Source organism: Spea bombifrons, chromosome 2 (assembly GCF_027358695.1).
Source record: "Spea bombifrons isolate aSpeBom1 chromosome 2, aSpeBom1.2.pri, whole genome shotgun sequence".
In the NCBI taxonomy this organism is placed as follows: domain Eukaryota; kingdom Metazoa; phylum Chordata; class Amphibia; order Anura; family Pelobatidae; genus Spea; species Spea bombifrons.
The window spans coordinates 134,540,622-134,557,999 of record NC_071088.1 but is presented as its reverse complement, the minus strand read 5'-3'; the positions used below and the strand labels follow the sequence as shown (position 1 = coordinate 134,557,999).

The following is a 17,378-nucleotide window of genomic DNA, read 5'->3' as shown; positions in this document are numbered from 1 at the left end:
CGGGCCAATAAAGCAAGGGTGCTGTCCTAAAAATAGTATTATGAGCGTACAAACACTGATTTAAGAGATGACAATGATCTTTAGAATTATGCATAAACTTTAAAACAATCACAAAAGTGCTGGATATTAAAATTAACTTTCCCACAAGAGATTAATTCTTAAAAAATTGCTGATTTCTGTATTTGAAGATTACAACCGCATTCAATAAAACGCATAACTGCAGGGAAGATATCACGTTGCTTAATGCAATTAAGCCATAATTAATTTTTAACGGAACGTTCCAATAAAGTGTATTGCTATACATAAATATGATCCAGGCACTTTAATGCATTTGTAATACAGAGAAAGAGCCAACATGTGACTTTAAATTATCATAAATCCTTGTGTCTGTTCCACATAAGCCAATTACAAAATGTGGGCGACGTAGATCTTGACCACCGTGGGTAGCGTCTTTTTGACCCGTTATTTCAGATCGAGAGAAACGTGGACAGGAACATGGTCTGCAGCCAACACATCTTAGACCAGGGTTGGTGTTCTGTATGACATACATGACCCAAACTGGTCATTGGGTTGAAATTTTCTGATTTCCAAGGGTTGTCCAAGTCGTGCTGCTGGGCTACTTATCCAACCTTCATCTAGAAAAATACTCGCATTCAGCTCATTCCTACTTGAAACAGTTATGGAATTATAATTATCCATAGATTTACAGTATCACTGGTTGGTGGTGTTCGAGGTCTGATCTCAGGCTGCTCCCCAAAGAAAGAAAAAGGGGTAAGGGTGAGTTTCTTCATGAGTGAGACTGCTCTGTGCCTCATATAATTCCACTTTTGCACTATGGCTACTGAAAATTGTGCAAAACACTGGCCTTTGAGGGACAGAGTGGCAAGAGGTCGATGCTCCCTTGTGGTATGGTACCTGTTCACCTTCTCGGAGTGGGGTCGTAGGCCCAATATGCTTAGGTGTAAATACATTTGTCACGATCCATGGGGGTTTAAAGGGGCAGCAAACCTAAAGCTCACTGATAGAAAATGGAGTTATTAAAACTCATTCTTCATGCTGCCAGTATAATCAAACGGGGGCGGCAAATGGACTGCTCTTTGAAATGTAATTCATTAGCTACATAAAGCAAGCAAAGTCTGAATCTGTTTTTGCCTTCACGAGTATCGTTGACTTAGCCAAGATCCTCCCATGATACAATATGAAATTGTCACAAAATAAATGCACAATAGGGTATTTTGTAAAGATAAAGCACAATTAGGATTGGAACTACTAAAAAAAAAAAAAAAAAAAATTGCATAATCAAGTTAGATTCTCTGGCGACTGATATGCCACATGAAATCCTCCCGTGGCACACGCTAATCCCTATGACAGACAGTTGGACGTCTCAGATATGCATTACATCCCCAGGCAAAAAAAAGTCTGTCTAATTATTAGAGTCACTGAAAATGAATCCAACGCTCCCATTCTGTTCACTTTTCTTTAAATGAATCTTAGGTGTACATCAATAACTCACCAGGTGGGCCTTATGACAAGTGTCAAGATGCCTTACTCGACAAAGGCTTAAATGGGACAATGTACAATTATTTAAGCAGACCGTGAAAAGTAACATTTAACGAGCCAGGGCGTTCGCCCAGTTAGCTGACATCGTAACACCTAACACGGTTCAGTTCTGGCGTATCCCAGCACTAATAAGCTGTTTCAGGAATCGGCGGAGCCGCTCTGCCATGCTATATGCGGGATGATTGATACTCAGCGGCTCTTGAATACGTTTAATGAGGCGCTACACAGCTATCAACGGCTTCATTTACACAACTTTGTAGTATTTTGGATAGAATTTGCTTGGTAGAAAAGATATTAGGATCTTGACGATACAGGGTAAAGCTCATTGTGTGGTATGTGATACAAACTATTAACATGTACAAGTGTTCTGGCGCCCTGTGCGGACTACCTCTGCCCCCCCATCCCCTTCTCACTGCCCCCCCCTTTGCCCCTTCACACTGATTTTGACCTACACTAATATATGTTCATGTAATTGGTTATGAAGAGAGACGAACAAAGTTGCATTTATATATGCTGGAAAAACGGCGTAGCGGGGATATTATAACATTGTAGAAATATGTGCGGGGCCGATATAAAGAGCTCTCCAGTGACCTGTTCATTAACCGAAATGTGCAAAGAACAAGAAGCAGGAAGAGCGGGGATTTCATAGACAAAGGAAGAGATTTTTTACAGAGAGGGCAATAAAGGTATGGAATTCACTGCCAAGAGAAGGGGTTTCATCAAATACAATGGGTGCCTTCAAAAGGGGTAAAAAGCAGAACATACTATTTACTATTTTAGAGCTTATTGACCCAAGGAAAAATCTGATTGCCTTTTGGAGTCAATTTCCCCCCAAGTGGCAAAATTTGAAAAACAACTTAATTGGGGTTTTTTTTTGCCTTCTTTTGTATCAAAAAAAGGAAGGATCCATAGAAGGGTTGGTGGACTTCTATCAACCTTAATTACTATGTTACTATTACTATGTATGTATTTTACTAGCAAATGTATGGGTCAAACACACATAAATGTTACTATACAGGGCACTGATTTTAGTGCACTGATAAGTCACCATTTTGCTAGCAAATGTATGGGTCAAACACAATGTTAACTAAAACATTCCAACCTTCATCTTTATGCTGTTTGTTACAGACAGTAAAAAGATTAAAAACTTTACATATGGCTGGCCAAGCATGACATCAAACAGGATTCTGTCAAAGAATGGAGACGATTGTGGGTATTGCTTTTGGAAGCCATATTTATAGTCCCCATCGAGGTGTCTAAAATGACGCTGAGGCTTCACAAGTCAAGTCGAAGCTTAGGAGAGCGAGCAGGGCAAAATCGGATGTAGGCGATACTCCAACTAAACCCGTTCCATGGCCAACCCTGGCCTGATAACGATATCTTACGCAGCTATACAACAATAATATAGTTTAGTCAAACCATTATAATTAATGATTTGTTTAGAAAGATTCCTTAACTTTTAGCTCCTAGGCTAATTAACAAGCAGTAAATACACACTAAAACCGACATTACTTCTAATCAAATTTAATTGTGAATGCCAAAAGGTTACATTTCATTTGACAAAAATGTATAAAATAAAAAAATGTACCGTGTTTAGACTATAAAACTAATTTTAATTATACATTTAAATATTTGCTTTGACTAATGCATAGCAAACTATAACTATTACCATGGGTGGTAATATTTCGGTGAAGTAAATTACCACAGCTGATACATAAAAAAATAAAAAAAAATGGTAAATCATGTTAAAATTCTGAATTTCTATAAATATCTAAACAAATGACTGTGTAGATCTAAAGGAACACGTTCCTGTCCCTGATTACCCCACTAAAGAAGAATGCATATTAAAGTGATCAGAGATAGAAGCTGCAGCCCTGCAGCTGCCCTCCTTCGCGTTCTGAAGATTCTTGCCTTTATTATCTGACCGATGCTGACCCCGCCCCTCTTTATGGCTCCACCCATTCTAGCTTCTGAGGCAGAAAACTCTAGAACAAACTAGAAATTTCCAAACGATGTTCAGGATAATTTTATGTGCAGCCAAATATAATATTGGAAATAAAATATTTTAGTTTTGAGTACCAGCTATGGTTTTGTTTTCTACAAATCTATAAAAAAAAATCCAGACAAATGTTTGAAAATTATTAACTGTACAGCGTAATATTACTTACTGCATTTTCATGAAATGGGGTGTAGCTGACGTAAGGAATAGTATCCAGAGTGTCTGTATTCACAATTATTGGTGCAGGACTTGCCTGGAAAAAAAAACAGAATATCACATTAAATAAGTCTAGATTTAATAAGTAAGAACTGCAAAACATTGCTGTACATCAAGAGTCCACTGCTGCGTATTAAACAATATTTTCACCTTGAGCATAAAACCCAGTAATGCATACACTGATGTAGATTAACACCGACAAATATGTGGTTTCATCTGATTTCTAGAACTGTTCTTTTTAATTTATTTTCATTTTTTTAGTGCAATTTATATATATTTTAATCCGATACCAGTAACAAAAATGGTGGGGGTTCCACTTACAGATATAATATCACGTTTATTTTAACACGCACCAAATTCTGGTTTCTCTCACCCTTCGTTCTTACAGCCATAAGTGAAATGAAACATTTCCAACATAATTTTTCCTCGAAAATAAGGTTTTAAAACATTGACAATCTCTTTCTAGTTTTTTGGTTTTTTGTTTTGTTTTAACTCTCTCCATTGTTTTTGATTTGCCTAATTTAGAGTTTGAGCTATCTTTCTCTTCCTCTGACATATGCTTCTCTTTTGTACTTTGTCAGATTGTTTAGTCTTTAATGGTAAAAGATAAAACCCAGATTTTTTATTAATCATTTCTTTATTGGAGTTATTAGCATTGCGCTTCCTTTGATAGGTGCGAAAAAATTTACAATGCTTTGAAAAATAGACATATTAAGTTTCTTTCTATCATTTCACAAAATGCAAAGTGAACAGAAGAAAAATCTAAATCCAATCAATATTTGGTGTGAGGAACATCCAAACTCACAAGACTGAGCACAGCAACAAGACACAACGTGGTTATACTGCGCCAGCAACGCCTCTACCAGGCAGAAATTTCAAGGCAGACCGGGGCTTCAAGGTGTGCTTTCCAATCTCTTTTGAAGAAGCACAAAGAAACGGGCAATGTTGAGGATCATCGACGCAGTGGTTGGTTAAGGAAACTTAATGCAGCGGATTAAAGACCTATCATGCTTACTTCCCTTCGCAACCATACGATGTCTAGCAGTACTAATAGCTTAGCATTGGCAGAAAATAATGTGACCCTGGTACACTCATCTACTGTCCAGAGAAGTCTCATCAGAAGTGGTCTTCATGGAAGACGTGCGGCCAAAAAGCTATAACTCTGTTGTGAAAACGAGGCCAAGCGGCTCAACTATTAATGACTACACAGGAACTGGGGTGAAGAAAAATAGCAGCAGGTGCCCTGGACTGATGAGTCAAAATTTGAAATATTTGGATGTAGCATAAGGCAGTTTGTTCGCCGAAAAGGCTGAAAAGAGGTACAAGAAAGTGTTTGCAGGCAACGGTGACGCATGGTAAAGGTTCCTTGCAGGTTTGGCGCTGTATTTCTGCCAAAGGAGTTGGGGATTCGGTCGGAATGAATGGTCTCCTCAGTGCTGAGAAGTACAGGCAGATAATTATCCATCATGCAGAACCATCAAGGAGGCATCCGACTGGCCCCAAACATACAGCCAAAGTTTATTAAGAAGTAACTTCAGCATCACGAAGAACAAGAAGTCCTGGACGTGATGGTACGAACTCCACAGAGCCCTGAACTCAACATCATTGGGTTTGAGGTTGCATGAAGAGAGAGACGTGACTGAGACTGCCTTAATCCACAGAAGAACAGCGCTTAGTTCTCCGAGATGTTTAGAACAACCTGGTTTCTTAAACTGTGTGCGAGTGTACCTAGAAGAATTGATGCGGTTTTGAAGGCAGAGGACGGTCACAATAAAAATGGATCTGGCTTAGATTTTTCTTCACTCACTTTGCATTTTGTTAAATATATTTTCAGTCTTGGCGTCAATAAAATGCAGTGAAAGATTCTTACGTTCTGTCAAATTATGTTTCTATGATCAGCGATTTGGAATTTTACAATACTTGGTTGCTTTTTTTTTTATCGGGCTACAAATAACACAAATTGCAATGGAACAGTATTCTGCACATTTCTAATGGGCTTATTTTTGTAAAATATAAACTCATGTTTCCCTTCTTAATATCCAAAAAACTGTAGAAAAATACAAATCACGCATACTTATATTTTTATTTTCTTAATTTTACAAGGCTATAGAGAATAACGAACGATAATTATATTCTGTGGTTTTTATAGCAGAAATGGCAATTATAACTAAACATTTGTCAAAGAAGCCCATTTCCTTGTCTTTTAGATGATCGGGGCTTTCCAAAAATCAGAGCGCGACACAGTAAAAACATAATCACACGATAATATATGTGCGTCATTTTTTCTGTAATTGCAAACCGCTTTAATTAAGAGTTACATAATCGTGGAATTGGTATTTCTGAAAATTTCGAAAAACAAAAATCAGCCTTAAAGGGGAACTGTGACCAACATGGCTTTTAGTATTATTATTATATTAATATATTAAGAATTCCTGTAGCTAATTTTTCTTTTTGTCTCCATGTCCTGTAATGAATAAGGGCAAAGAAGGCTGTGACAAATTGTCTATTGTTTAACCCTTTAATCTTTTCTTAAACAGACAATACACTGCAAAAAATGTAGGATTTTCAAAAATGACTCTAAACTGCGCTATCTACTCTATTTTTCTATCTTATTTTCTGAAGTTATGTTTTGCGTTACAAAGTAACTAATTGGAGTTCCAGGGGCATTTTACTGAGATCTGTAGATCTAACATTAAAAAAAATAAAGACTGGGTATCAAGCATAAGAATATCTAAATGGAGAATCATCTGCATTTAAAAAAAAACCAAACAGTTTTACAATTGATTAGGGCTCCTTTTTTTGTTTTGTAATGAAAGCATTTTACAAACAGCCTGGTATTTGGTTAAGTAATCTCATTAGATTCTGTCTGCTTCTCTAAAGACAAATTATGCAGAAGCAGTAATCTAGTCTTTGGTAACACACAAGTGGTTTTACTTGAGTAATATGTTTTTTTTTTACAAAATAGACAATAAATGTGAATTACTGGCCTCAGTTGATTGCGATTATCTGTTTTCAGAATTCCTTGCAATATGTTTTAGCCCCTGAGCAGCACGTTGCATGTTGTTGGGTAGTGTGTGCATGTGTATAAATGCATGTATTTGGATATGGTGGTGTGGGTGTTATCATATGGCCTTAGCATTAGTGTGTATGTCAGCATATAGAGGGTGTGTACTCGTGTATGGTGTTAGCATGTGTGTACAATAGCATGTGGTGTTAGCGGGTCTGTTACTGCAAGTGTATTTTTGTGTACGGTGTTAGCATATTTGCGAATGCGTGATGTTAGCATGTATGTGTAACCTTGTGGTATTAAGTGTATGGTGTTAGCATGTATGTGTGTTACTATACGGTGTTGTGTTACTGTATGGTGTTAGCATGAGTGTCAGGGGTGAGCCTTTGGGTTAGTGGCACCTGGGATATAGAGATGGGGGGCCGGAGACAATGCAGGCTGCATGGGGTCAAGCAGCATCACGTCACGTGTGCAAGCACCGAGGATACACGGAAGTGGCAGTCATAGTAAGATCCATTCCAGGTAGATTCATGTTGCTTCGTTTATTTTTTAATAATGTATTAGTGCATCAACGTTATTTAATGAATATTGAATTTATTTTTCTCCAATTATTGACTTGATTAACCAATAATTTAATATTTTAGTTTATTGGCTTGTTAATTTACTGAAAGCATCAATCCATTTATATTTATCAGTTCTTTATGAAATAAACATTTGCAAAATATTTTGTGTATTGAGCCATACTATATAAAAAAAAACTTTCTATTATGTATTACATATATTTTGTGTGCTATCTCTATCTTTAGAATAGGACACATTTCTTAATTATGATATGCTGTATATGTATAATAAGAGGACTTATGGTGGAGCATTGCCTTAAACAGAAGGGAGGGGGGGATATGAGCAAAACTTTACATTTATGAAAATAAAAACATGATTTCAAAAAATGGCTGCTACATTTTTGGGCTGGCTCTTCCCAATGTGTCGACCCCTGCATCAGAAGCATGGTGGTGAAATGCTGTGGTATGATTACGAGAGTTTTTTGGATTAGATTCCTGGGAGTTGACTTGCTTACGTGTGGGTTTATCGTGCAAGCTTCATTATCAGCAAAAGTCTAGATTTTTGACGGGTCACTGAATTGAGTCCGTTCTATCTACCAGAGGCCAAACTCTGCACAACTCACTCTGGTTTAATTACATATTTGATTTATTGGGATTTGCATGCCAGCATAAAGAAAATATGTCCGTAAAATGCTTTACACATGGTAACTTTGTGGAATAATTACGATTATTCTAAATTCTTCTCTACCTTATAATCTATAGGTGGTAGTTTTTCTTTTGTTAAAGGTGTTTGGTATATTTTAAGTATTTAAGTTAAATATTTTAAGTATTTTTTTCGTTTATTAAAGCATGTATATGTTTTTTCTATTGAGTATATTGTTGCATTAACATTCTAAAAAGGGTTTTGGTTAGAATGTTCATTTTATGGTATGTGTCAAACAATTGTGATTTTATAGAACCATGCTTTGGGTCAAGTTACAAATATTAAGCTCTGATAGTTGCCAGGTTTGTTTTTCCATGTAGCAAAAGAAGTAACACTTATATTTTGTCTATACTATACAACAATCTCTGAAAATTAAATTTTCATTTCATTGTAGTTTTTTAATCTAGAAATAAATTGAAAACATAAATGAACGTAAACACAATTATAGCGGCTGCTAATTTAATATACTTAAGCTTATTTTTAATATACTTGAATATATGTTAAAAAAAACACAAAACAAAACAAAAACACAAGGTACCATAAAAAGTTTCAAAGATTCTTTCTAATGGTTCCACGCTGGCTGTTTTCAACAAAATATTTCCTATTTTTCCCTCTTCCATCAATATTAGATTAGTTTAATTAATGCAGTTTACGCAATCAAAGTCAGTTTTTAGAATATTGTAAGCAAAAGATAACTAAATATTATAAAAAATATAAAAAATACATACTAACCATATGTAGAAAGTGAGCATGTACATACATTATAAATGAAAAAAAATTCATTGTAACTTTTCATCAAAAAATCTATTTAATACTGTGTAGACAATCTATACTCACCTGGAGTGAGCTGAACCAGCCTTGTGAACAGGTACATTCCGAACACCATCCCCTTCCAGATCCTTTGTTTTTTTTTGTTGACTGGTTACCGTTTTTCTGGACGCTGCCCCAATGACCAGCAAACTTACTCCTGTTGTGCGGCGATTCCATGGGTAGCAAATTTGCTACGTGTTGGGTATTGTAATAAAGTCCCGGAGGTGGCTTTTGCCAACCACAGGCACAGTTGGAATCGCACATCATCGACGTATTCCACGCTGTGGTCTTTTAAAGTGTTTATTTCTCCTTACATAGTGAACGCGTTGGCACGATACAGGTGAATCCCCCTTCACAGATCTTGAGAAAGGAGTCCTTTGGTTGCAGAGAATGCTTGCACGGCTGTTTTGGACGATGGGAAGCAACGTGGAAGCTGGGAGATCAGAACTGCACAGCAGTATCTGCTGGCTCCTAGCTCTTTGTCAATAGATGAGTCAACTCGGAGAACAACTTGACAGCATCCCCGCTTTAGGCAGACGCAATCAATGCTCCGCACAGCTGGGATACTAGACAATTCTATGCTCTTCATCTGCCAAAAGGCTGCGATATAATATAAGGTTGTTCTATTCCGGACATTTGTGGTGCTTAAATATCTTAATAATCTAAACATGATTATTTGCCGCAAGGGCCAGGACCCCCCCCCCCCCACATTTCTAGGAAAGATAATTTTATGCACAAAGAATATTCATTTCTGAAGGCTACGGAAAACATTTCTTAGCAGCGAGACCGAAACGATCATAATGCCATGTGTTCTGTGCAAGCGTAATGACTGCGAGTCCGATGTCAAAAGGCATTTATCAGTGAAACCACTGGACGGTAATTTAATTTGGGTGATGTGAACAGCGGATAACGGGCTTAAAGTGAAAAAAGGAAAAGTAGAACAAAGGAAAACTGGGATTTGGCATCTACTGCAGCCAGCGATGAGTTTCAGCTTAATAGATATCAATTTAGATTTAATAAGTATATTAATATATATATATATATATATCATATAATATAAGTTGTTCAACGGGGGCCAGTTTACCATTCAAATTACCCCCCTGTGGTAAAGTTGTGTGCTATGCTAATTACATTACTATTACATAAAGCTTACTGCTTTAGAAGTTTCTAGACAATTTCTGTATCTAGAGAGGGGCGGTGAGAAGGGGCAGAGGGGCGGTGAGAAGGGGCGGGGGGGCGTTGAGAAGGGGCGGGGGGGTGGTGAGAAGGGGCGGGGGGCGGTGAGAAGGGGCGGGGGGGCGGTGAGAAGGGGCAGGGTGGGGCGGTGAGAAGGGGGCGCCAGAGGAGTAGTCTGTACAGGGCGCCAGAACACTTAAGGCCGGCTCTGGATCCAACCGCAGCTTTCGAGGACCTACGAAGAATTGGACAGGGTGAGATCAGGCTTAACAAGTTATTGTATGAGAATGTGACTACTGAAAATAAATATCCTTAGCTCCTAGAAAGTTACTTCACCCAGTGACATATTCTTGCCTAGTCAAACTGGGCCTAGGCCTTGGTAGGCAGGTCCAGAGGGGTGACAGCTCCTGGGCAGCTGTGCTAGGGGTCTGTCAAATATTAGCCATGAGACTGGCCTTATCAAATATGGTCTATAAGAAGATAAACTGTCTCAACTCACCTATCTACCTGCAAACACCTGGTTTAGTAAATAAATCCCACAACCATGAAATATCATTTTTTTCCAAGGGGGGGTATTCTCTCCTACCCCAATACCTTATTGTCTGGCTTTGTTGGCTCAGGAAAGGGGGTTCCTGGTAGGCAACTGTTAGTTACCCATTAATAGGAAAACATATGACATATAACAGGAAACATAAAGCTAACAGACCAGCATGTAGCTGTGCACCATGAGAACTTTAGTTTACAATAGCTGGGGTGGTACAGATTAGACACAACTACCCCAGTCTACAATTCATATGGTGTTCAGGCAGTAATAGCTGACTTTAAATCATGGGAGCTGCTGTCAACAACAAAAAAGCTAAATTGCATGAGATTATCAGTCCTACTGATTCAACTCCTTAGTAAGCAATATAGTCATGAAAAATAAACCGTACTCCCCAAACCTGGGGTACTTTGAGGTAGTGGCGCTAAGCAATATATTGTCATATAGTGTGATGGAATCCCCAATATTTATGCCTTAAGTGTTTTCTGAATTATTGTAAACAAAACATTAGTGTATAGGGTAGGCCATCAGAACCCCAGTCTATAATTGGAATGCCCATGGAGTTCCCCCAGCATAATGGTTGTCTGAATATTATTATGTGATGAACAGCAAACGTTCTAAGGTATTACCAAAAAGTGGGTCCTAAAAAATGGACATAAAAGCTTGGAGCCAAAATAGGACACTTGGTATTTTTGCAGCAGTTGTAGTAACATTTAGCAGTGGAGGTGCTGCTGGTACATTTTTTATGATGTTCAGTGTCACTCTAGTTGCTCAGTACTCACTTTCCCATGATGCTTAGCATACCCCCAATTCCTCTTGTATCTGTATGTAAATTGTTGTATTGTACCTGTCATTATATGTAACCTTTTCACCTTGTACACCGCTGCGGAATCTGTTGGCGCTTTAGAAATAAAGAATAATAATAATACCAGACTGGCTGGGAAATGTAGTGTAAACAGCTGGAGTAGCGACTGCCCTAGCTGTGAAATAAACGACCTTGAGTCTGCAGCCTGCAAACTGTCTCTCTGCCCGGATGGGACTCTGTGGCTGTGAAGGAGCAACTGCTAGAGGGAAGGTAGGAGACCAGCTAGAGTGAGAGAGCAGATCAAGTCACTCTAAAAGCAGAGGGCGTATAGAATTAAACTTTTGTTTTGCTGATTCATGTTCTGTCTTGTTAACCTGCTGTCTCTCCCTCCCCTGCTGCTGCTCCAGTAGCCCCCTCCAGACGCCCATGCCCCCAAAATTTCAGGTGTCAAAATTTGTGGAGCTGTATGCAGGAGTGGATGGAGCTGAAGGTGGGGCCACCACCCGTCTTGCCGAAGAGCCAACTTGTGGTGATCAGCTACAGAGGCTCACAAGTTGGACATATGGGACCAGCAAGGAAGATCTGTGTTCCAATGGCACAGGCCTCCTTTGATTTTAAAGTTCCCTGAGCAGGTCAGGGGGAGATCATTGGATCCCTATAATCGTCACTGCCCACAAAAGCAGGGCAATGGGATAACTATGCTGGACATTGGGAATGGAATATGGAATGCTGTGTTTGTAAAGTTCCACAATCATTAAATGAAAGTGTATACCTGAGATGAGAACCATAAAATATTACCAACAATGGTAACACTAAGAAGAATTAAGTTGTAGATGAGGACCAATGCATTTGATACAATGATACAAAACACAAACATCCAGTTTCAAAATAACAAATTTGGTATTTCATAACCTGCATTAACTGTCTGTTATCTAACGCAGCAGATTAAGGACTTTAGCCATCTGCCTTACAGTAACAATAAATGTGGACAGCTGCGATCTGATCACGGCAATCACATCACTGTGTTTATTCAGTTTTGTGTTTGTTTTACGGAAGAATCCATAGAAAATTCTGATTTGCCGTCCGCCAAATTCTTTGCATTTACTCCCCGAGGGCAACAAATCACTGGGGCATGGTTACGATCCAGCTGATGTCCTTTCTTTTCTGAGCATATAATCAGACGGATTATTTGCGGTGCGTTCCAGGGCAAAAGATTATATTATTATTGTACATATTCTTAAATTACCTTCGTTCGTGTTACGCAATGTTTCCAACACGTCTATGGAAAACAGGACTTGTATGTTCATAATATAAAGAAGCCCCGATGCAGGAGAAATATAAAACATATAACAACTTTAATTACTATGATGGTTCCTGCTGTCAGAGTGCTGCTTGCAAAACTTTAAGTGATAAAGATCAGATGTACAAAACTGTTTAATAAAACAAATGTCAAAGATAATGAAAGACGCTTTTACCGAGTCATGTTTAGCCTCGGTCCTCATACAACAGACCAGTGCTAGATATTAAAGGGGCAGCCCTACCAAAAAAAAGGTATATTAAAGTATTTTCGTAGTACTTTAATATACCCCGATCAGCCTGAACAATATAACCCCTGACAGGTGAAGCGAATTCCACTAAAAATCTTATCAGGTCACCTGTCAGTGGGTGGGATATATTAGGCAGTAAATGAACATTTCGTCCCCAAAGTTGATGTGTTAGAAGCGGGGGACCTGAGTGTTCCTCGCACAGACAACCTCTGCTGCTTCCCGGAGCTTCCACTGGGGTTTCTACGACGGTGCTCAGTCATAGAAGCTCCGGCGGAAGTGGAGGTTGTCCACGGGCATCGCACACACATTCACTGGCTGCCCCCACTAGACACTGGGGAGTCTGACTTATAGACTTATAATTTGAAGCATCCTTTTTTGTGTTTTTGTGACTTTATCCCACTGCCCACAAAAGCCTAAATCCCTAAAAAATATACCATTACACCATTATATTACATCTATAAATACAGAAAAAAATAGGGTATATATTTCTTGTTTGGTAATAATTTCAAAATGTTAATTGTTTCAATTGGTTGATGGTTTCTCTCAAAATTAAACCTTGCTGTACAAATTTCTATGAGTTAAAAAAAATCAAGTTATTTTTTTGCAAATATAATAGCTAAAGTTCCCTCCACTGTATCATCTGTGCACGCTAAACCGTTTAGTGTATAATTGTCTAATTAAGAGGAGGGGGGGAAACATTAGGAGATTGCCCTGTGCGCTAATGGATTCAGTTAGGCATTGTTGAAATTATGTTAAGCTACGTTGTCATTATTCATACAACGCAAATATAATTTAAGTCAATTTACCGACAGAGTGTGCGGGCTTCTTATATTCTGTTAGTGCCGAACTTTTTGGTGACCTTTAGTTTTGGGAATTATGGGGAGGATGAATAATCATACCTGGGCACTTAAAATGAAAATACATTTGATTACAGAACTGTCATCTCCTGAAATAGCAAAATTAACCAACCAAAATGCTACGTTTATAATAAACTGGTAATGCAGTGTTGGAAATAACAGCCCTGATGGATGTCTAGCTTTTCTGTGGCTTTTTTTTTCCAATACAGCCTCATAAAAGAAGAATGCAGATTAAATTTAAAGCAGGAGAACACTTCCTCTGCAGTCCGATGGTTACTGACACTGATTGGCTACTCAAAGCGGCCAATCAGTAACAGGAAATTGCTCCCATTGAAGTCAATGGACGCTCTTTCTTTGTGTGGGCATTGGGAGTCTCATTAGAGCCCCCAGGTACATTAGAGTGCTGGAGCTGACTATATCATGTAATAAGAGATGTGTTCGGGCCGAGCATATCTCCTGAACGGCAAATATTAATTAATATGCAAGCTGTTTTACCATTCAATGGTATGTGACCTTAGACAAGTCTACTCAGTCTAACTAACCTAACTTGACAGACTACTCCACAAGGCATCCCATTGGGTGCATAAAGAGACGTCAGTATGGCAATCCTTATAGCTACCCTGAGGGCCATTTTTGGAGTAGTTCACACAATATTTATCCGTCGCCCGGTCAACATCCGCTCTAACCAAACTCTACAGATCACACACACACAGATATGATGAATACTAAAGATATCTATAACTTCAAAGATCTGAATTCACAGAGCTTTAAGTATATGCTTTCCATCTGCTGCATCCCTTCAAGCGAAATACACACATGGCTGCAGCGATAAGAGGCTGGCTTCACTTTTATGGTGCGTATGCCGCCGTATACATCCTTTAATACTGCCTTAAATTAGCACAAAAGACAAAAACAGAAGCCTGCATCATTTAATTAGAGTCCTAATTATATCATAAGTGGCTGATATTGTTAACATCCTAGCAACAAAACATCCAGAAAAAATTAATTAGCTCTTGAATTTCAAATTAATCTAAGTACGCATAGTGAAGGCCAAGATGAGGGATCTGAGTAATTCTGTCATAAATCATTTCTCATAAAGCATCACTGCATTGGTGTATTTTTAACGGCTAAGAAGCTCCAAATAAAGCATATCTAAAACACAAATCAGGCAAAAAGCTTAATATCGTTAACAATTATTGGGGTATTGAATAATTAATGGTTTCATAAAACTGAAGATGTTGCGATTGTAATGGACTTAAAAGTTTCCCTAAATATTTCTGTATAAAGGTTTGCATGGATTCCGGGCGGCTAGGATTGCTTCTAGCAACTCCATTAAAACAAAAGTGCATTTCCACATGTGGCCACTGGGGGCGTTCTGAGTATGCATCTGGATCGTCATAGTGTGGTTAATATGAATTATTTTTCTAATGGGGGTCCTTATGGTGTTGGCAATCCATTTTGGGCATATATATATATGTGTATATATATATGTATATATATGTATATATATATATATATATATATATATATATATATATATATATATATATATATATATATATATGTAATGGCTAAATAGTTTATATTTGAAGCCACTATATTGCTGTAAAAGTTGGCCTTTCTTGAAAATACTAAGCCAAGCATTTGCAGCTGCTAACTTTTCTCTTATTCTCCAAGGAAGATCATCTAAGTCCTTATTTTGGTTATTAAAGTGCACCTGCCATCATACAAATGACACCTTATCATTTAATAGAGGGTTAGCATTCCACCTACAGATTGTGCTAGCCATTTTAAATGTATGTGAAATGTTATGTTTTAATACTGGGATTATATCATATGGTGTAAGGTTTCCAGCTAAATCGAGGCACTGCCAAACTCATTAAAGGGACAGTGTAATGTCCCAGACAGATTCACCAAAAGGTATGTACCAGAGGTGGAAGCTGCAGCTCTCCATCCTCCGTAGTCCCATCAGTGGTGGAAACGTGGATTTAAATGAATGTCAGTGCTTTCTACTTGCACATGGGGTGGGGGCTAGTTAGACCGCCAGCACTGGAACCGACTGGCAGTAAGTTTATCACATGGCAGGTGATGTGTTTGCATAGAAGACAGAAGGAGGGGGCAGTCTACTGCTTATAGAGGGCTCTGCAGTCCCTTTAAGACGCTATTCCAACCACAAGTTGGATATGACCTCAGACTGTTAGTCACATGACTTAAATAATAAAGGGGTACACATACATGTGCTAACAACTTTTAGTGTCATACAGGATGGGTATCCTTTATTAAGAATGGCTTGGGACCAGAAGTATTTCGTATAAGGGATACTTTTGGATAACAAATCTGTGCAACTACACTTATTCATTGGTCGCCCTCATCAACAGGAACTTGGTGTGCTGGTGTCGGAGTATGGTGGACTCCACTCTCTGGTTAGTCTCGTGGTGCCCAAATCAGTCCTTGCCTGTCAGGCAGAGGAGCCAAAGTGGATCCAGGAAAAGGATCTACTGGCTACAGGTCAGACACCAGCAACAGGAGTTTTCCTGCTCCCCCAGTCATGAGTAACCCTTATGGAATTACATATAAATGAATTATAGCTATGAATATAATGATTTCTGGCACTTTACTTATATAGGTATAGGTGGTTACGTAGCATTCAGGGTGGTAAGTGAGCGGAACAGCCTAACGGTAGGAGTGATACAAATTAATACGGCTACCCTGAATATAACACCAAAGACCAAAATCTGTCTTCAAATTCTATGTTCTCCGTGCTCATTCCCCATTCATTACTAGCCTGTTAAAGGTGCACTTTGGCCAAACCTTGAGAAGGAGAGGTCTGGAGGACCACTTCTGAGACATCCCCAAGGTTGAGTATGGGAGGAATGGTTGTTGTAGTGGTGGTGAGTTTGACAGTTTAGCAACAAGTACTATAATCCAGGCGTTTTTGCACATGCCCACACAGTTCCATCCTATTTCTTGCCCATAATGCCCCTAATATGTAAATAAAAAATTATAAACTTTTGCACTACGGCATCTTTTATTCCCATAGTTGTGTAATTGAAATGTCTTTAATGAATGCGGTTTGACTTTAGAGTAACATTTTGAAAGGTAAAACCAGCACGGATTTGGTGTTTTCATCACCGTATTACTACGTGTCCCATCAAACTGAGTAAAAAGAGATAAGAGGCCCATTATAAGCTTTGATTTTTGTAATTACCCTCTTAATGAAAACCTCTGACTAATTGCGCTCATTAACAGCCTCTAAAAAAAGGGCTTTTGATAGACGGCTCACTCTCGCCCTCCTTGTTTGCACTCTTTGATAACTAATTTGCTGACAAACATAATATGTCCTTTATACAAACTTAGATCATCTCGTAGTCTTTCATTAAAAAAAGTTACGTTACAGAAAACATGCGCATCTACATATTGTATTGGGTATGTTTAAATCGGTTCTCTGGGGTTCTCATTACCTGAGGATAAAGAATATTAATTAGGGGAAGAAAAATCATGTTTCATCATTTTATAATGTGCAAATTGGTTTATTAAAATACACATTCTTATAATATATTTTTTTCCAAAGCCTCTTAATTGGAATAATGTCATGGG

General features: G+C 38.3%; 1 protein-coding gene across 1 annotated transcript in view; it reads right to left on the bottom strand.

Annotated features, from left to right (window-relative positions):
• Positions 1-17,378, bottom strand: part of DLG2 (discs large MAGUK scaffold protein 2) — a 320,377-nt gene that overhangs the window by 179,973 nt on the left and 123,026 nt on the right. Inside the window, exon 3 of the mRNA XM_053456582.1 lies at positions 3,729-3,812. Coding sequence (XP_053312557.1) covers positions 3,729-3,812 — 84 coding nt within the window. The remainder of the gene's footprint in view (positions 1-3,728; positions 3,813-17,378) is intronic.